This window comes from Pan paniscus, chromosome 5 (assembly GCF_029289425.2).
Source record: "Pan paniscus chromosome 5, NHGRI_mPanPan1-v2.0_pri, whole genome shotgun sequence".
NCBI lineage: Eukaryota > Metazoa > Chordata > Mammalia > Primates > Hominidae > Pan > Pan paniscus.
The window spans coordinates 143,268,527-143,290,328 of record NC_073254.2 but is presented as its reverse complement, the minus strand read 5'-3'; the positions used below and the strand labels follow the sequence as shown (position 1 = coordinate 143,290,328).

At 35.7% G+C, this 21,802-nt stretch overlaps 1 protein-coding gene across 2 annotated transcripts in view; it reads left to right on the top strand.

Annotated features, from left to right (window-relative positions):
• The window catches only part of TRDN (triadin), a 416,769-nt gene that overhangs the window by 339,954 nt on the left and 55,013 nt on the right, over positions 1–21,802 (top strand). For both annotated transcript variants that reach the window (XM_055114092.2, XM_057302585.2), the window contains exons 25-31: positions 12,084–12,110; positions 12,820–12,849; positions 16,517–16,546; positions 17,820–17,846; positions 18,175–18,222; positions 19,995–20,042; positions 21,317–21,334. In XM_055114092.2, coding sequence (XP_054970067.1) covers positions 12,084–12,110; positions 12,820–12,849; positions 16,517–16,546; positions 17,820–17,846; positions 18,175–18,222; positions 19,995–20,042; positions 21,317–21,334 — 228 coding nt within the window. The remainder of the gene's footprint in view (positions 1–12,083; positions 12,111–12,819; positions 12,850–16,516; positions 16,547–17,819; positions 17,847–18,174; positions 18,223–19,994; positions 20,043–21,316; positions 21,335–21,802) is intronic.

Here is a 21,802-nt window from a genome sequence, read left to right as displayed (position 1 = left end):
TCTTAAAAACAAGATTTGTTAATACGCCCTTAAAGTTAAACATGCTCCCACAGCAGAAAATCTGTCAGGAGTTGAGTAAATAGATGTCTTAAAGAGCAGTAAACCCAGGAGAAAATAATGCTGCAACATTTCAGGTTGATTTTTATCTGAACTGCATTTCCCCATTAAGCAATTTACTCTTGAGATTTAAATTAATAAAATTTTAAAAGTTATAATTTGCCATTCATTCATCTTTTTTTTTTTCTGTTTGAGACACAGTCTTACTCCATCACCCAGGCTGGAATGCAGTGGTGCCATCTCGTTTCACTGTAACCTCCACCTCCTGGGTTCAAGCAATTCTCGTGTTTCCGTCTCTTGAGTAGCTGGGATTATAGGTATATGCCACTACACTCGGCTAATTTTTTGTATTTTTAGTATAGATGGGGTTTCGCTATGTTGGCCAGGTTGGTCTCAAATTCCTGGTCTCGAGTGATCCACCTGCCTCGGTCTTCCAAAGCGCTGGGATTACAAGCATGAGCTACCACGTTAATTGATAAATAATAATTGTGTATATATATATGAGGTACGATGTGATGTTCTAATTTATGGATGCATTGTAGAACGAGTCAATCAACTTAATTAAGATACCTATCACCTCACCAATTTTTCATTGTTTTGTAATGAGAATATAAAAAACATTTTCTTTTGGCAATTTTAAAATATATAATACATTATAGATGCAGGGCAGGTGAGCCCCAAAGTGAAGCTTAGCCTGCAAGTGTTGTTGGCTTTGCCCAGGAAAGAATTCAAGGGTAAGCCAAAGGTACATAAAAATAGCCTTATTGAAGAGGTAGCATTACAGCTCTGGGGATGTTAAGCTCTGTGACTGCTCCTGCAGAGCAGGTCTAGTCCATAGGCAAAGAGTAGCATCTCAGGACAGTTTTGTAGTCATATTTATACCCACTTTTAATTGCATGCATATTAAGGAGCAGTCTATGCAGAAATTTCTAGGGTAGGAGTAGTCATCACTGAGTCACATGGAAAGGGGCAGTAACTCCTGGGTGTTGTCATGGCAAGGGTTAATTGACATGGCACACTGGTGGGCATGTCTGATTGAAAGCTGCTTTTGCCCTGGCCCTGTTTTAGCTAGTCCTCAATCTGGTCCACTGTCTGAACTGTGCCTCTGGAGTCAAGTCCTGCCTCCTTCCTCATTTCCTGCCCCCTCAAAGATTAGATACTCCTCCTTAATCTTAAGCGGACTGCAGAAGGGTAAGATTCATTTTCTGTAACTGCTTCTTGGTGAGTTTATGGGAGTAGGCCCTGCCTAGCACTGGAGGAGTAAAAATCTCTAGATACCTGCTCTAAGGGGCCAGAAGCAGGACACTTCCATTCTCTAGGTCAGTAGATGGAATTGGTTGGAAGCCTTGTGCCAGCACTGTTTTTACTTGGTAAAATCGTGGTAATCTAAAACAGGGGTCCCCAAAACAGGGATTCCCAACCCCCAGGCCATTGACTGTTATTAGTCTGTGGCCTGTTAGGCCTGCACAGAAGGTTGTGAACGGTGGGCAAGCCAGTGAGCTTTATTGTCTGATGTACACTTCCTGTTAGATTAACAGCAGCATTAAATCTCATAGGAGTGCAAACCCTATTGTTAACTGCGTGTGCAAGGGATCTACGTTGCATGCTCCTTATGAGAATCTAATGCCTGATGATCTGAGGTGGAATAGTTTCATCCTGAAACCATCACCCCTATCCACACCCCCCACCCCAGGCTGTGGAAAAATTGTCGTCCATGAAACCAGTCCCTGGTGTCAATAAGGTTAGGGACCACTGATGTTGAAGACACAAACTTTACTAGGAGGTTAAATAAGCAAGGGCCAACATTAGTAACAAGATAGCAACCAAGTTCCTAGGAGAGGTAAAAACCAGGTAAGACTTGGGAAGGCACTTTTGATAGTTGGCCAGATATAGCTGGGGTCAGTGCCCTGGTTATATCTATGTAACCAGGTAGCTTTCTCATAGACCTTTTGAATGTTAATCTCAACTTGTCCACAGTTGTTAATATATGTGCAGCATGTTTTGTTATTAACTTTACAGAATCCACTGTGTTCAGCTGGTAAATAATCCAACACTAGTCTATTATCAAAAACTACATTTGCCAAAGGGTCTAAGGACACTTGAATTCCCTTTAATGCCTGACCTGTGTTGGTGGCTAAGGTTTCTAGGGTTTGAGTCAAGCTCTTTAGGATTGACTTATGGTAGACAAAGCCTCCCCAAGGTGCTGCTAGTCCCATCACTGCCTTGATTCCTGTCGGAATCAACCCTATTGCTAGCTTACTTCTGGTATTCGTGGGTCTTATGAAATAATAGACAGTGACCCCTGGGGGACAACGCTGGCCAATGTACATTCACCTCTGTTCCAAGTTTTTGATGTACAGGGGAAAGCTACTCCTAAGACAACAGGTGACTCCCTAGGGAGTTCCTAAAGGTTACAGTGTTTGACTTCTTCCCATTCATGACCAGAAACAAAAATGAGCCCAGAGGGGGTACAAACAGAAGCCCTACAGGGTGTGATGTTTATCCTTTGCTTCCGAGTTGTGTCTATAGGGATATTTTTTCCCTGTTCCAATGGGGGTGGCAGGACAATCTTTATTTTTCAGAAGGGAGGTACTCCTACCTTTCCAGACTAGACAGTGATTTTTCCCTTGTATGTTGTGACCTGGAAGAATGCACCATATATGGTCTCCTAACTTACAAGTGGAATCCCATTTACTTTACTGCAGCCTTGGGAACTTGCCAACTGTAGTTGAATCAAAGAATCACAGGGAAACTTCTGCTGTTGTGTCATTAACACAACAGTGGGTGCAAATGATAAACTCATTTGTGCACTGGAGATATAGATACACAATTTTTCAGGTCCAAGTAATAGTGGCAGGAGGATTCAGGTATAATCCATTAAGTGGGGAGAGTTCTGTTTACCAAGTAGGGGTTTGAATATTTCAGCATCACTATGGTTAGTTAGGTCTGGGGTAAAAACCAGGTGAGATGTGGGAAGTGAGACTTGTAGTGAGTGATTTTCCAAGTAAGCCATAAGATAGACCTCTCTAGCCTGGGAATGTTGATGAAAAATGCAGCAACTGTGAAGATGATTTCCTGATGCAATAATTGTTGAAATATTTACTGTAGAGTTATGTTCCCACCCATACTGGATCATAGTAACTAGGAGAACAAACAGGATGAACAGTGACGTCGTGATTCAGCTGGGCCTTAACGTGGCCTCTATGCCCAACAAAGACAAAAGAGATGTTTCCCAAGAGATTGGCTAAAGTGATACAAAGGAAGTATTACAATCAGGAAGAAGAGAAAAATTTTAGCTCCCATTCCCACCCACAGCATCATGTTACCACTTCTGGCTGAGATGTTGATTCTTTAAATAGCAGAGGTCCCCCAAAGGTTCACAGATGTAGGTGCTGGTGTCCCCCTTTTGTACCTGTGACTCGTAAGACATAGGTTAACCCTGGACAGAGGTACTCAGCTAGGTATTCCCTGAAGTTTAACAGCAGAGGGGGTACTCAATGACACCTGATAAGGGCCCTTCCATTTTGGTTGTAGTTGATCTTCAGGGGATTCTTCTTTCCAAGTTTTAGCAAAAGTAAGTCTCCTGGTTAAACAGGGGAGCTATTTTTCCTTTCTGAAGAAAAGTAATATTTTATTTTTATAGTGGAGAGCCTTTTGAACCTGACCCAAATTCCAAAAGGGAGAAGGGACGTTTGTATAGCTAATTACTATAAGCTAAGACCACAGCAGCTAAACTTGTCCACAGACAAGTAATTTTTATAAATACATTTCCTGGCTCCTAGTCTCTGGCTCCCACGTTGCTAAAAAGGGGTTCAAGGGCCAATTAGTGTCCACCCACTTCCTCTTTGATCCAGGCCAGAACATCCAACTGGCTACAAGTCCCCTGACTCCAAATGCCCCAGCCATGGGGGTCCCACTGAGGGACATGATGGACCCAGGGCAGGCAGCACATGACCTTGTCATCAGCATAGTACAAAATAAAACTTGGCCATTGATGCTGCCTCTAGCACACCATTACAAAAAGAGGTAATACAAAACAAAAATCAAGATCCATGGGCCGAAGGGAATGGAGTTGAGCAGGTACCCACTAGCCCCCAAATCCCTTCTAATCAACTTAAGAATCAAAAACCAAAAGCCAAAATGAGATTACCCATTGAGGAAAACCAACAGCATAGAATTAAGCTGTATTTGGAGGAAACACTGTTCCCACAGATCTCTAGGACAAAATACTTTACTATCAGACCATAGCAGCAGTCATAAACAGAGGAGAAAAATTAACAGGAGCTGACAAAAAAGCTGAAAGAGAGAGTTACATGAATCTGCATAGCTTTCAAAAGAAATATATTGCAGAATTGAAAATAAAATTTTCTGATAATTTAGCAAATTAATACCTTTAGAAAATTTGATTTTGATATTTAGGCCATTTGTAAAAAGTTTTTTTTACAAATAATTTTCTTTAATCATAGCAAGTTTTTAATTTTACACAAAGTTCCCTTTATCAATTCCCCATTTATGAATCTTATCACAAATTACACAGACTATCTAAAACTTGCTTGAACTTTCTGACTTGTCCTATACTACCTCTTTCTTTTTTTTGTGATGGAGTCTCACTCTGTCGCCCAGGTTGGAGTGCAGTGGTGTGATCTCGGCTCACTGCAAGCTCTGCCTCCCGGGTTCATGCCATTCTCCTGCCTCAGCCTCCCGATTAGCTGGGACTACAGGTGCCCGCCGCCACTCCAGGCTAATTTTTTGTATTTTTTAGTAGAGACAGGGTTTCACCGTGTTAGCCAGGATGGTCCCAATCACCTGACCTCCTGATCCACCTGCCTCGGCCTTCCAAAGTGCTGGGATTACAGGCGTGATCCACCGCACCCAGCCTATACTACCTCTTTCTTAAATAACCAGTCATTTTACTCTAGGACAAAATATGACTATACAAGATCCCCTTCATATAAAATTACTCTTTTATTATATGCTTTCTTGGAAAAGAAAATACATTTTTTTTGACAGAGTCTCACTCCACCACCCAGACAAGAGTGCAGTTGTGCAGTCTCGGCTCACTGAAACCTCTGACTCTTGGGTTCAAATGATTATGCTGCCTCAGTCCCCCAAGTAGCTGGAATTACAGATATGTGCCACCATGTCTGGCTAATTTTTGTATTTTTAATAGAAACAGAGTTTCACCATGTTGGCCAGGCTGGTCTCCAACTCCTGACCTTAAGTGATCTGCCTGCCTCAGCCTACCAAAGTGCTGAGATTACAGTTGTCATCCACTGCACCCAGCCAGAAAGTAGTTTTTCTATCCATAACATTCTTTACATCTCTCTTTTTTACTCACTGGTTCCCTCATATTTTGAACCTCCCTTTTAATAACTTCCAAATTAGACAAAAATTATTTTTTTCAAATAAAGGATATATTTCTTTGGCACATTTTATATAAACCTAGAAAGGAAGAAATCCTGAACTGCCCAGCAGACATTGACATTCTATAGGTGAGGATTATTCTATCATTTTAAGACTTTAAACCACACAATAAGTTCATTATTTAAGCATCAATTCCGTTCTTTCACTTTTAACAGTTTTATCTAGACCACTTCTAAGAAACAAGATACCATGCAAAATGCGTCACCATTTAAAGCCGTTTTAACCATTTTAAAGCCTATGAACATCAGTGATTTACTTAGATAAAAATTCTGTTAAATTTTAGAAGACATAATATTCTCATCAAACTAGTAAGCTTTGACTAGTCTTATTTAATTTATGAGTGCTCTTTTATTTATAAGCCAATTTCAAAGCATGCTAGACACAACACGTATCACAATGCCTGTAGATAGAGCTAAAGAAACACACTAGATAAAATGACCTATACAAGACAACTGGATTCAAGTTATTTACAAAATTGGGACCCATCTGCCTGACTAAATTTTGTTTGCCTCAATAGGTGTGGAAAATAGAAAGAGACAGGGAAGGGGATTCCATAGCATCAAATAAAGAAGGGAAGGAGTGAACTGCATTACTCAAGGGACTATCCCGGAGTCCCTAAGGCACCAGAGAGCTCACCCAGTAGTGGAGACACTAAAGAAAAATGTTCAGGCAGCTATTTATCTGCCACTGTGGGAAACTTTCCACTGGGTCTTGGGTCCAAGACTCCCAGTAAACTTACCTGAGCAAGACAGCTTGCATCTTACTGGGGACAGTGAAAAAGTTAGCTCTGGAGTTGGTGGAGAAATTTTTTTCTATCTCTCACCAGGGATAGTCAAAACATTCTTATTGTCAATGGCCCTCTTGCTCATAGCAGGCACACTGATTCTGGCTCTGGGGTCCCCAAGTTGATAGCTCTTGTCTGGGCATCCTAGACACTGACTTCACTACATTTACTCAAGATGGGTAACTCTGAGGGAAAAGGGACTACCCCATAGGCAGAGAGTAGCAGCTCAGGGCAGTTTTGCAGTCATATTTATACCCACTTTCAATTGCATGAAGATTAAGGTGCAGATTATGCAGACATTTCTATGAAAGGGGTTGTAATCACCAGGACATTGCCATGGAAAGGGGCAGTAACTCCTGAGTGTTGTCATGGCAATGGTAAATTGACATGGCATGCTAGTGGAAGTGTCTGATTGAAACCTGCTTTCACTGAGGCCCTGTTTTAGCTAGGCCTCAATCTGGTCCAGTGTCTGAGTGCCACCTCCAGAGTTGAGTTCTGCCCCCACCTCATTATTATTGACTGTGATCGCCATGAGAACAATAGATTACTAAAACTTATTCCTCCAGTTTAACTGAAACTTTGCACCCTTTTATCAACATCATCTCTTTTCCCATCTCTCCCTCTATTCTCTACCCTCTGGTAACCACCTTCCTATTCTCTGTTTCTATGAGATTGACTTATTTAGATTCCACATATAATCATGCAGTATTTATCTTTCTGTGCCTGGCTTATTTCACTTAACAGAATGTTCTTCATTTCCACTGATGTTGCAAATGACAGAATTTTCTTCTTTTTTTTAAGGCTGTATAGTATCCTATTTTGTGTGTGTACGTGTGTGTATATATTATATATTATATATAACATATTTTATATATATACACTATACATACATACTATATATATAGTGTGTGTATATATATATACACTATACATACATACTATATATATAGTGTGTGTATATATATATACACTATACATACATACTATATATATATAGTGTGTATATATATATATATACACACACACACCCCCCACATTTTTAAATCCATATATTTGTTGATGGACACTTAGTATCTTGCCTACTGTGAATAATGCTGAAATGAACATGGGAGTTCAAATATGTCTCTGACATCCTGATTTCAATTCCTTTGGATATAACAGAAGTGAAATTGCTGTAAACTAGCTGAAAATTGCTGAATATGGTAATTCTAGTTTTTTTGAGGAGGCTTCATGCTATTCTCCAAAGTGCCTGTACTAATTTATGTTTTCACCAGCAGTGTACAAGGGATTTCTTTTCTCCTCATTCTCATCAACACTTATCATTCATCTTTTTAATAATACTGAGCTACTGATTTGTGTACATTAATTTTGTATCCTCAAACTTTGCTGAATTCATTTATCAGTTCTAGGGGCTTTTGGGAGAAGTCTTTAGGGTTTTCTGGGCGTACAATTATATCCTCAGCAAACAGCGACAGTTGGGTTTGGGTTTGGTTTGTTCTTGTTTGTCTAGTTCCTTGAGGTGTGACCTTAGATTGTCTATTTGTGCTCTTTCAGACTTTTTGATGTAGGCATTTAAGGCTATGAATTTTCCTCTTAGCACCACCTTTGCTGTGTCACAGAGTTTTTGATAGCTAGTTTCACTATTATCATTGAGTTCAAAGAATTTTTAAATGTCCATCTTGATTTCATTGTTGACCCAATGATCATTCAGAAGCATGTTATTTAATTTCCATGTATTTTTATAGTTTTGAAGGTTCCTTTTAGAATTGAATTCTAATTTTATTCCACTGTGGTTTGAAAGAATACTTGTTATCATTTCAATTTTCTGAAATTTTTAAGGACTTGTTTTGTGGACCATTAAAAAAGCTATTCTGATGATTTCCAGGATCTTTTCAGTTTTAAAATTCTTTCCTTTTGCATTATAAAATTTATAATGTCCTACTGCTCTTATACCAAATTATTATCTTGTATTAAACTTTAATGGACTTACTTGATGAATCTTTATAAGATCACCTAAATAAAAGTTTTTCCAGTTAAGATCTTTATATGTGTTATATGCCCCAAATAATATTACACTTACAAATTTTACAAAAGTCAAATTTTATGATAATGACTTATATTGTCTTGACAAAGTTAAAATATAATATATCTCTGTTGAGGAACAGGACTAATTTCCTCATTTGATCTAATAATAGAGCAGTTTCTGTGACATAATTAAGCAAATTATGAATTTTGTGAATAAATTCATGAAAGTTCAGTTCGTTACTTGTATTTGGAAAGTTTACTTTTTTCTACTTTTACATTGAAAATTCTAAACCACATAATATATAGGCTTTAGGGCACTTTTGATTGGTTTTTGATATATTTATCTCACATTGTAGAGGTAGTTATAAAGTTTAATATAAATATAACAGAAAGTTTCTTTATGAATGAATTAATATAGTAATTTGACAAATATCTGTTAAAATATGTTAAATCTATTTACAGATATGTGGATCAGAAAGATTATTAAATGATATTATTTCACTGTTGATCACTTGATTAATCATCTTAGGAAGAAATTTGGTATAAAACAGATTATGTACAAGCCTTTATTTACATTATTCGATAATGACTGTGGAGCTAGAATTGTTAACAGGCTAAACTATATAGACTTATAGAACGTATATATAGAACCTATATATGTAGAACTATATATAGTTCATTGTAGACCTCTGACTATTGATACATATATAAATTCTGAAGCTGAGCCTGTAGATGCATCACTCCCATCCTCCAGTCTCTGCCTCTGTTGTCACACAGTATTCTCTCTGTGTGTCTTCATATTACATTCCCTCTATGTTTGTCCATCTCTGTATCTCTTTTCCTCTTTTGATCATAACGCTAGTCATATTGGATTAGGGCCCAGGATAATGATCTCATCTTAACTTAATTATAACTGCAAAAACTCTATTTCCACACAAGGCACATTCATAAGGTACTGGGCGTCTGGCCTTCCACATGTATTTTGGGAGACAGAAGTCGGCTTCTAATAGATAGATAGTATAAAGAGAAAGCAGAATAACTAGAGAGATGTTATGTGAATGCTGATGAGGTTGATATAGGACATGGCATGTAGACAACTAACTCGGAAAACCAAATTTTATAATTGGACAGCTTTGTGGGAATAGGCAGTTGTCCTGTATTTATCACAACTTGGTTTTATAAATAGCAGAACTATTAAGTCAACATTTTCTTAATCTAGTTGGGCTTTAAGAGCACAACTGAACACACATATTTTCACACAATTGTATGTGTGTTTTAGGGTTTTTTGGTGTTTCCATTCATGTTTCTTAGAGGATTGTGTCAATACATGTGTTAGATTCTCAGAAAGAAATATGAGTATGTATTATCCTTTCCAATACCACTGGAGAGAATCTCCATAACCTTGATTTTATCCTTACATTTAGCCAGAGCACATAGCTATGTCCCTAAAGCACATTTGTTGGGCCAAAAGTGACTTTCCTCTTATTGAACTGTGCTTTGTATTGTATCTCTGGTGCATGTTAAGAGCAGTAGGTGGAGTTCTGTAAAAGCCATCACACATTTAGGGTAAAAATATTGCTGAGGCTGTTATTGACATTATACAGCCTTTTGTTCTGAGAACCCAGGAAACAAATTTATCTCAGTTATCATTGCCAGTGATTACTCTGCTTCTCTTAAACAAAGTAAGTATTTACATCTTAAGAACACTGTAAATGGTTTAACATTTGTGCTTTTTTTCCGCCTGAATATCAGAAAGATGAGAGGTAAATTTGCAACCCAAGTCAAAGAAACTATGCAGTAACTGTAACATGTATTTTGTGTTCTAATACAATTCCTAAATGTATATATTTTTCTACATTCATTTTTGCTAAATTTCTCAATTTTTTACCTTGTTTTACTTATTTATCTAATGAACAAAAAAAGAATGAGAGCCTATCTTATCACCATGTATTAGGAATCGCACCAATTTCCTGCATTCAATGATAGATACACATGACCTCTGTCCTCAAATATCTCACAATGTAGAAGAGAAGGCATTCACTTAAGTTGATACTTGCAATAGATTATGACTAACATAATGATAAAGAGATCTACCAAGTAGTATTAGCACATAAAAGGAGTAAGCAATTCCGCTGCATCAGAAAAAGGCTTCTGAGAAAGAGACAGCTAAACTAGGCCTTAAGCAGAGGTTAGCCAAAAAAAAAAAAAAAAAGAAAAGAAGAGGAATGAAAAGAAAATAGTGAGGGGACTAAACCCTGATGATGAAAAAAGTCAAAGAACATCTAGATAGAGAGATACTTTATGTGGATAGGAAGATTCAAAATTATGAAGGTGTCAATTCTTTCCAAATTGACGTATAGAGTCAATGCAATTATGGAAAATTCCCAGAAAATTATTTTGTGTGTGTTGACAAACTGAATATAAAGTTTATGTGGAATGGAAAAAGATCCAGAATAGCAAACACGGTACCGAAGACAAAGAACAAAGTTGGAAGATTGACACTATTGAACTTCAAAGCTTATTATAAAGTTTTAAAATTCTTTCCATTTTTTCTTTCCTTGGCCTCAAGTAGTTTCTTTGTGTGTATATGCTGTTCAGTGCTCTTCTGATGACTTAATGTCACCTTCCACACATCTCCAGAACTCCCTTCCTCTTCTCTGCTGCTCTCTGCTCTACCTTACTCTGATCTGTGATAACTGACTGTCTTGGCCTTTCCAGACTCCCAGCTCCATCTTATAAGCTCCGTGATTTGCCTAGGCTGAGTTGCTAGGCAACTCATTGCTGCACTAAGGCCTTGTAACTTTCTCCAAGCACTAAGCGGAAGCAATCACAGGGTACATCTCATTTGTTTCCCATCACTAAAGTATCACTGTTCTTTGTTGTCTGATGTTCAATATCTTTAAAACCATTGTTTTATATATTTTGTCTGTTTTCCTTAATTTCCAGTATGAGGAGTAATTAGACCCCTGTTATGTTATCTTTGCTAAAAGAAAAAGTTACTAGGATAGTTTTGAAATTAAAAGAAGGCAGTATTAATATTTATCTCATTACAGTAGAGCATACATATTATGTTTACCTTTCCCAAAAGCCAAGTGAACAGGAACTTAAAAAGAAAGGGAAAGTGATCAATATGGTCAAATATGTTCATTAGTCTTGGAAAGTAATGGGAAATTGGTGACCAGAGAGACTAATCCATAGAATGGTGGAGCTAGAAACTAGATTACAGTGAATTAATGATGAAGTGGGAGTGAGAAGTAGAAAAAACAAGTAAAGATGATATTCCTTAAAAAGTTGAGTTGAACAGTGACAGACGGGTACTAGATGGCATTTGTAAGAAAACAGAATCAGAGAAAAGTGTTGACTATTCAAATATTTGTTGAATGCAAAAAAGAGAGAAAATTAAAACTGACTATGAATAGAGCAGAGGCTGACAAAATGGCCCACAGACTGGCCACTAGTTTTTATAAAGTTTTATTGGAACACAGTCAGTCATATTTATTTACATTATTATCTATGGCTACTTCTATATTCACACAAATGAAGAATTGTGAGAGACCATATGGCCTAAAACCTGAAAATATACACTATCTGACTGTTAAAGAAAAAGTTTGCCAATCTTGCACTAAAGAACTTAGCCATAAGTTACACATTCTATAGAATTTCAACAAAAAAGGATAGATGGGGTCTATATGGTTTGATTTTTATTTTCAAATATATTATATCATATTCAATAATGTCAATTTAATAAGAATTGTATGACTCAGCCTTTAATAATTTTTTTACTTTTTTCTAGGCAAAGAAGTCAAGCCTAAACCTCCACGTATGTTATATGCATGCTCAATAAACAAATACGTACATATGTACATACATACATAAAACAAATCTTAAATGCATGCTGTTATTTATCTTGATTTCATGTTGAATATTTTGCTTAAAGTCAAAGGTTTGTTTTGTGTAGACAATGTACTCATTTTCTTACATGTATTTCTGAGAAAATGCTATACCAAAATTTTCCTTTATCCTTTATTCACTGGAAGTATCTTTCCTTACCTTGTCATTAAAAATCTCAGCGCACATTTCCATTATTTTCTCAAAAAAAATTTATTTTGAGACAGGGTCTCACTCTGTTGCCCAGGCAGTGGGCAGTGGTGTGATCTCTGCTCACTGCAACCTCTGCCTACCAGGCTCAAGTGATTCTTGTGCCTCAGCCTCCCCAGTAGCTGGGATTGCAGGCACGCACCAACACACCTGGCTGGCCTTCCAAAGTGCTAAGATTACAGGCATGAGCCACCATGCCTGGCTCTCAAAATATTTCTTATTGGAATAATAGTGAGGAATCTGTTGTTATGTACTAGTTTGCCACAATCATAAGAATATGGTTAATGTGACATTAACTTTTCGAAGTTAATAGGAGATTGAAACCAATGAATAACATAGAAAATAATTATATAAAAATAAATATGCACGAGTATATAGGAAATGAATATCTTTCTATAATCGTTGTTACTAATGTTCATCTATATTTTTAGAACTACAAGGAAAAAAAGAAGAGAAGCCAGGTAAGTATATTTTATTTATACACATATATGATTTCCATGTTTAGAATAAATAGCACAATATCTCTTTGCAAATGTCATGTCCTAGTACAAATATTATATCAAATTTTATCCTTGACCAACTTAAAAAAAACCTAACAAAATATATATTTCTCTATGCTACCCATTTCTAGAAAAAACTCTATTTGCATAGGTGAAATCTCTGAGAAATTTACATGGTTCAGAAGAAGTAACTGAGTAATTGAATTGATTCCCACAAAACCAAAATTTTCTCTGATTATTGTAGGACACAGACATTCAATCAGCAAAACATCTGCTCTCATCCTTCTCTCTTTTGAGGCTTCTGAGTCAGATGAACATTTCTGAAGGCTACAGTAGGCAGTAGAAACTTTTTCAAAAGAACACTCAACTGTCTGGTTCTGAACAGTTAAAATTTTGTTTAATGTTTCATAATTGTATTATTGTTGTAGGGCTACTGTAGTAAAATTCCACAAACTGGGTGGCTTAAATTCCACAAACTGGGTGGCTTAAAACAACAGAAATTTATTCTCTCACAGTTCTGGAGAGTAGATGTCCAAAATGAAGGTGTCACAAGGGACATGCTTTCCATGAAATCTGTAGAGAGGAATCCTTCCTTTCATCTTCTGGTGTTTTCCAGCAATCCTTGGTGTTCCTTGGCTTGTAGATGCATCACTTTCAAACTCTGCCTCCATCATCACATGGAAACCTTCTCCCTTTGTGTCTCTAGCTCTGTAAACCCTTCTCCTCTAATAAGTACACCAGTCATATTGGATTAAATACCCACCCTACTGCCCCATGACCACATCTTAACTAATTACATCTGCAATAACCCTATTTACAAACAAGTTCATATTTTAAGGTACTGGAGGTTAGGATGTAAGCATACCTTTTGGAGAGATGCAATTAAATCCATAACGGTCCATTCTCTGGCTGGCCCAAAATTTATGTCCTCCATAGGTGCAAAATATGTTCACCCCATCCCAACATTTCTAAAAGTCCTAACCATTCTAGCATGGTTCTAAGTCCAAAATTTCATCTAAATATCAATCAACAGTTCCAAATCTCATTATCTAAATCATCTAAATCAGTTACATATAAAACTTGGAGTATGATTCTTCCTGCAGCAAAATTCCTCTTCTCTTTTTGAACCTGTGAAAACATGAAACAAATTATTTACTCCCAAAATAAAATGATGAGATACGTATAGGATGGACATTCCACTTTTAAAGGGAAGAAATTGCAATAAAATAAAAAGAGGTCCTGAGTCCTAAGCAAATCCAAAACCTAGCATATTTCAAAGCCTGAGAATATTCTTTCTGGCTCAGTGCTCTGTACTCTGGGACTGGTGGAACAGTGGCCCTGTCCTCTTAGCTCAGTGTGCTGACAGCCCTGCCTTCTCTGCCACAGGAGGTCCCATTAACCCAGGCGTTTGAATTCATGGCTTTTCTTTTGGAGTCATTATCCCTTCGTTTTATCATGTCTCTGTCCCTTTTCTGTCCAGGCTGGCATTGTTTTTGCTTCTTTAAAATTCTCGAAAACCTGACTAGTGTCACATTCAATTCATGGGGCGTCTAAGCCATTAGATAAGAGGGTCCTCCACAGATGTTTCCTGGATAACCACATCTCTATTTCTGTCTTCTGCTGAAGTGGCTCCATGAGTCATACATCTAACCTCTTTAGCAAAAGTTTGTCCAACCACAACCTTGGCTCTATCTCCATGGCACACTGTCTAGATAGGCTGAGAATTTTCAAATCAGTAAGTGCCAGTTCTTATTTGATTAACAGTATCTTCTTCAATTTATGTGTATCTTTCTTTTCACATTTTATTATAAACAACAAGGAGAAATCAGTTTGCACCTTCCATACTTTGCTTGAAAATGTTCTTAGCTAAATTTTTAAGTATTCACTTACTATTTCCATCTTCCACCTAACAGAAGAACACAATTAAGCTAAGTTTTTTGCCACTTTATAACAAATATTACCTTTCCTTTAGTGGCCAATAACATGTTCCTCATTTTCTTGAGACCTCATCTTGAAAACTCATATTTCTAGCAACATTCTACTTCTACTTACAATAATATATATCTATATGATTTGAATGTGTTTTCTCAAAATTTATGTGTTACCTGTGTAATAAATAGTATTGACAGCTGGAGCCTTGAAGAGGTGATTAGGCCATAAGAGCTCCTCTTTTGTGAATGGGAACAAGGCCGTTATAAAAGAGGCTCCATGCAGTGTTCAGCTAGCCTGCTGTCTTCCCCTTTTGGCTTTGCCCTGTAAAGACACAGCATTCCTTCTCTCTGAAGGACACAGTAGCAAGGCATTATCTCCAAACCAGAGACCAAACCTGCTAATACCTTAATCCCGAACTTCACAGTCTCTAGAAGTATAAGAAATACATTTCTGTTCTATGTAAATTACCCAGTCTGTGATATTCTATTATAGCAGCACAAAATGGACTAAGTCAGAAATGTAGCATTTAAAATGACAAAAGCTTTCTCTATAGCTCTCTTGAGTTCTTTCTGAGCCCTCATCAGAATAACCTTTAATGTCAATATTTCTGCCAATAATCTCTTCAAAGCAATCTAGGCTTTCTATATTAAGTGTCTCAAAATTATTGTAGACTCTACCCATTACCCAATTTCAAAACCACTTTTACATGTACGGGTATTTGTTTCAGCAGCACCTATGTTCCTAAACCAAAATTGATTAGTTTCCTTGGATGGCTACAATAAAATATCACAAATTGTGTTGCTTAAAACTGGAGAAATTTTTCTCTCTCACAATTTTGGAAGTTAAAAGTCCAAAATCAAGGTGTTGACAAAGCAACACTTCTTTTTAAACCCGTAGAGGAGAATATTTGTTTGCTTCTCCTAGCTTCTGGTGTTTTCTAGCAATCGTCGGTGTTTCTTGGTGTGAAGATATATGACTTCAATCTCTGCCTCTATTATCGCATGGTCATCTTCTCTATTTGTGTCTCTTTTTCTCTTCATATAAGGACAATAGTCATATTGGATTAAAAACCTACCCTTCTCTAGCATGACCTCATCTTACCTTAACTAATTACATCAGTAGCAACCCTATTTCCAAATAAGGTTACATTCTTAGGTACTGGGGGTTAGGACTCAACAGATTGTTTGGGAGAACACATTTGAGCCATAACACTATTTGTCTCAATTCCTAAATCACGTAAGTACCCAATTAGATCTATTTCAAAGAGTCTCTTCCAACTCTTGTTGTTAAAATAATTTATCTTATGTTGACTTTGGAACTATTTTCTGCAATAATCATCTTAGAAAAAAGTAGAAAATTTAGATTTAAAAGAATTAGCTATAGCAACAATTTCACAGACAAGTGCAAAGCATGTTTCTGTTTCATGTTTAATAGTCCATCATTGGCAAACAAGTGTAAAACTGAAATAAATTTTAGTAAAAAAAAATTTTTTTTTAAACGGAGTCTCGCTCTGTCACCTAAGCTGGAGTGCAGTGGCATGATCTCAGCTCGCTGAAACCTCTGCCTCCTGGGTTCAAGCAATTCTCCTGCCTCATCCTCCCAATTATGATAACCAAATAAAATTATTTCTAAAAATTAATTTGCATTCTAGTTTATTTTTTCAGGTTTTAAATTTTCTGCCTTTTCTCTCCCTCAGAGCCCCAAATTAAAAAAGAAGCAAAACCAGGTAACATGAGCTTTATTTTATATAGATTCAGAGTTGACATTATCTTTATTTTATTAAGTACTAAAAGAGGCTTACATCTCACTAGGGAGACATGCACAGAGTCTCCAAGTTCCTCATTATTTTGTCAACTCCATTGCTCAACATGATTTTATAGCACTGGATTAGGTGAGAATGGGAATATTCCCTAGACTAAAACACCTAGAAAATGGCCTTAAATAAATCTCAACAGAGACTCTAGGTTTCTGGAGACATTTCTAAGGTTTTTATGAAATTAATAATAATCATGCTTAACTTATGGCTTTATTTTCATAATTCTGGTGGCTTTGTTTTTATAATTCTGAAGTATTTCCAGTAATATACGAGAATTATAAAATCATAAAGTTATAGACTATTGTGGTTTGAAGGGAATGAGAGCAAGAATTTATTAAGCATCTATTGTGAGCTAAGGACTAGCATAGGATTTTTACTTTCATCATATCATTATGAGAAACAGACAGCATGGCAATTATTACCTATACTTAATATCTGAAGAAGCAGTTCCATAGATCAAGTTCAGAAAATAAGTTATTATTCCAGGATTTTCAAGTTAATCAATGTTGAAGCTAGGGGTCTGCCCCATGTCTGATTTGCACCAAACCCTGGGTACTCCCATTAAGAGATTGTCCCTAAAATGCTATCATTTTATTAGGAGGTAGCATTGACCTAAAAAAAGGGTGACCTTTCCAAGTCTACATTGTTATTTAGTGTTTAAGTCATACCTCTGGTACCAACTAGCTATTGACCTGAGGCAAGTTCAAAAAAACCCTTAGGCTCTATGGTAGCTATTTCTTCATTATAAAAGATTACTTAGCAAGATTCTTCAATATCGACAAATCATGAATAGAAATCTAGACACATATTCAATAGTACCTCAGCCCCTGAATTCTCACCAGAACTTACCTGGCAACTGATCATAAGCTTGAATATAGTTGCTCTTGTGATATATTTACAATATATTAAGGATCATAACAGCCTTGTTACATTACAAATATTATTATGATTTATTATTATTTTATTATTTTCCTGATAATATTTATCTGCTGTAGGTGGATATGTTTTACCAGATATAAGCATTTTGTATTTTTGCCAGTTTTACTTTTCTTTAACCAGAAACCCAATACTATTTAAAGCTAGTTATGCCTAGTTCTATTTACAATAACCAGTTATATTTGTTATTGTTAAATACTCCATTTTGCAGGTAATTTAATCTAATATGTTATTTATTTATTTTTAGCTATATCTGAAAAAGTGCAAATACACAGTATGTATTAATTTTATCTTTTATGCTTATATAGAGTTTTTTACAAAAAAATATTGAAACGTTTTCAAAATCATGTATTTTCAACCTGTGCTTTTATATTTGTGTTTTATTACAGCCTGTGTTTTGAAAACTATAGTTTCAAAAATTTTGTAAATAAGAATTCTTGGCATATTGTTTTCATGAACTAAAATCTTTAAGTTTTACATAGAAACAAGGATGATATGAAGATTTCAGAATATTTTTTCTCTATGGGCACATTTCCTAAAATCTGCTAGCTATTTTCCCAGCTTCTAAATACATAAAAAGATTTTCTTTTTATTATTTTCAGAACAAGACATAGTGAAACCAGAAAAGACTGTTCCTCATGGTAAACCAGGTATTTTGCAGGTGGTATTTGTAGTCTCAAATAACCTCTCAATGTTCTAATTTTAACAGAAGGAAGAGTTTAGAGTCAAGTCTAAAGTTATTTGGGACAATTCATGTCTTAAGTCATAAGCTTCTAGACCATCTCCAATTTTAGTCATCTTCAGAATTTTTTTTGTACTGAGAACTTAACCAGTGAGATGTAACTAGACAACTAGTCTTCCCTTCCCATCAGAGAGTTAGCTTTGCCCAAAAACCATAGTCACCCAGCACTTAGATGAATGGGCTCTATACTTTCTGTTTTATTCTGATTTGGGCAAGGCATTCTGAGCAAACTTGTAATTCAGATTGGCTTATTCAAATATGATCATTTTAGACTCTCCAAGTCCCAAAAATGCTGAAGAAATCAACATTTCTCCATGCTTCTTTTCCTGACTCTTTCTTTTCTTCACGCTTCCTTCCCTTTCTTATTTTCTTTTTATTCCTGGTCTTGCATTTTGTAGAAAGCAGAAGTAAGCTAATGTGTTCTTCTTGTAAAAAAAAGATACATAATTTATCAAAACAAGGTTATGAATTAATTTTTATTTAAGAATAAAAACAAGTTTTTATTTCAGCTAATTAAATATGAATTTAATTTTGAGGCTACCCAAGCCCTGATTATTCTGTAGAATATTATTTTTCATTCCAGGCTGAAATATGTACACAATTTATGAATATAGTTAGGCCAGAATCTTTGGAAAGTGAAAAACATACTTTATCTAAACAAATCTTAGGAAATCCTTTGCTTACTTTTATAAATTGTACTTTAGAAAATCTGTATACAATGGGTTTTAGTCTGTTTGATTTGTTTTGCATATGCTTTTAAAAAAACTGTGATACGCCAACAACAGAAAATATAGGAATAAGGAAAGCAGGGCTGGAGTGTGGAGAGGTGAGAAGAGCTGTCTGTATTGACAAAAGCAGAACCTTAGAAACAACTTTCAGAAGCTCCTCATTAAATGAAACATTGTTATTTTCTTATGTCCCAAATATTAGCCAACTTGAGGTGAAATAAAGAGAAGTGACAGACTTTAGTCTCTGAGTGTACATCAAATGCATTGTCTTGTAGGAACAACTCTTTTACTTCAGTTACACCACCATGCTCTTTAAATTCTGTTATCCAGTGAAACTTTCTACTTAGGATATTTGATCAGTTGATTCATACCCAGTGTGAAATGCTTGAGAAGTTTAATTTCATGTAGTATCAGGGCAATAATCTCTTTACTTTGACCCAAACATCTTTGACTATGAAAAATCACAGAACAGAGGACATACCACAAAGGCATCAACTTTGTTCTTCCCCAGCTTCACACTGTAAGAAATTTGGGTTCTCCACCTATTCCTGGGTTCCCAGGGAGGTATCGGTACAAGAAGATCAAAAATTGCTCCTTCCTATTCTAATTTAATAATAGTAAGGGAACATATATTTTATAAAGCAGTACCTCTGGGCAGATAAATACACTGAAATACAGTGAAGGCAAAAAACAGGGCTCATATTGGCATGTTAGGGAACAATTTAAGTTAGGAAAGCTTCTATAGCAAGATAGCTGCAAAGGACATTTCAGCTGGACAGATTTTCTTTGTGCTTTCATCCAATTTGAATAGAAGATGTTTTTGCTGTTTTATTGAGGCAACAAGTTTTTCTTGGCATTGGCACTATTTCAAAAGAATACAAAAATCATGGTTGAAATATGTGACTGATGTATTCAAATTTGCTACTTGTGTTAACATTTTTTCCTATCACAGAAGAAAAAGTTCTCAAGCAGGTAAAAGCTGTCACAATAGAAAAAACAGGTAAATAAGGTATTTTATATCTTTTTTCTATGTCTCATTATATGTTATGTGGTGCACTCATATGTGTGCATGCAGACACACACACACACACACACACACACCCCTTCACTGAAGTGTGTAGGCTTTTAGTACCATAACTTCTAACATTCTGAATTCTTGTGAATAACTAAAAATATGTACAATATAATTTTTGTTAAAAAATAATAACTAGAGTAGCATAACTTTAAGTGTGATTGAGCTAAGCTTATGTGTAATTCATGAGAAAATCTATATAATGCATTGATTACCATGTATACTTAGGTGTTTAATCTTATTTTTAACCACATTTCCTCAAATCTCAAAATTACAGAAGTCTGAAACTTTCTACTATTTATAAATTAGCTGGAATAATTTACTTTCATGAAAGCTCCATAGAGAGGGATATGGTTATATAACTTTAAAGTCTGCCTTAGAGAATGATCAACAGAACATAAAATATTAAAGTAAAAACACTCCATCTGTCATTAGTTCATATGAGAAAGAAAAGACACATACTCTTGCAATTCAGAAGTTTTTCCTGTAAGGAAAAAGAAAACTTATGAGTCTTGAAATCAATTCACATCTGAGTCACTGAACTTCCTCTGTTTGATTCCAAGACAGAAATCCTACCCACCTCAGCCATTAAGAGAATCCCATCTCTTATGAATAATCATTCCAAAAGAAAAACTCTGTGAAACATGTTTTTCTCCTGAGGTAATCAGATAATAAGGATTTAAATAGTTTCTTGGAGGAAAAAAATATAATAGAATTCAGGAGAGATCTAATTATTCATAGAAATTATAGACTAGTTTATAAGTAGAAAGAAAGAAATCTCATAAGGCTGTTTTCACATTACTTCATATGACCATTATACTTTCTTCCAACCACTGCCTAAGTTTATAATTTTAGTAAATGTTCCTTTAATTTGCACCCTAAGGTATTAATATGGCCACCTGAGTATCTCATTCAGTTGTATGGATGTTTGGGAATTATGAAGAAGCTAGCTCAATGTATTTGTGACTCAAATATATAGATGGTTTTAAATTTTATGTGCATAGCATGTGTCTTACTAGTTTTTTGCAGTTTGATTAATGTATTTGCTGACAGTAAAATATTAGTGGTCAAAGAAAACAGGTTAAGTTTAAGCTAAGGAGGGGACCTAAAACTAAGAATAAGTAAATACAAATACTAAACAGTTATTTTTTCCACGGTTTGTACTCATCAATATGACATGTGCTTGCCTCCATTCTCCACAGCCAAGCCCAAACCAACAAGTAAGAGATGAATAGAATAACACCTGAGAAATATCGCTTGACCATTTCAGCTTTAACAATTTTGCTTAGTTTTTTTAAGAAAAATGTTATTTTCAGTGTTGTCTGTGGCTAAATAACTATTAACAATAAATGAATGTTATCGCTATTTAATTGTTAGTGATAAATTAATGTTATTGCTATGGCATTGATTTAACATTCTTGTTAAATCAATCTACTAATTAATGATTAATAATTAATGATTAATTAAATCACTACTAATTAATGATTGTAACTATACAAAAGAAATATCCAGAAGTCTGTCACTATGGTTAATATTAAAACAGGGAATCCATATAGGCTATAAAATACCACTCACAGTAAGTTAAGGTAGGTTGGAAATCTTTTAAACATACGTAATAAATAACAAAAGAAAAATGATACAAAATTGTCAGTGTTATGAACCATATACTGTTTTTAATTTGTTTGCTT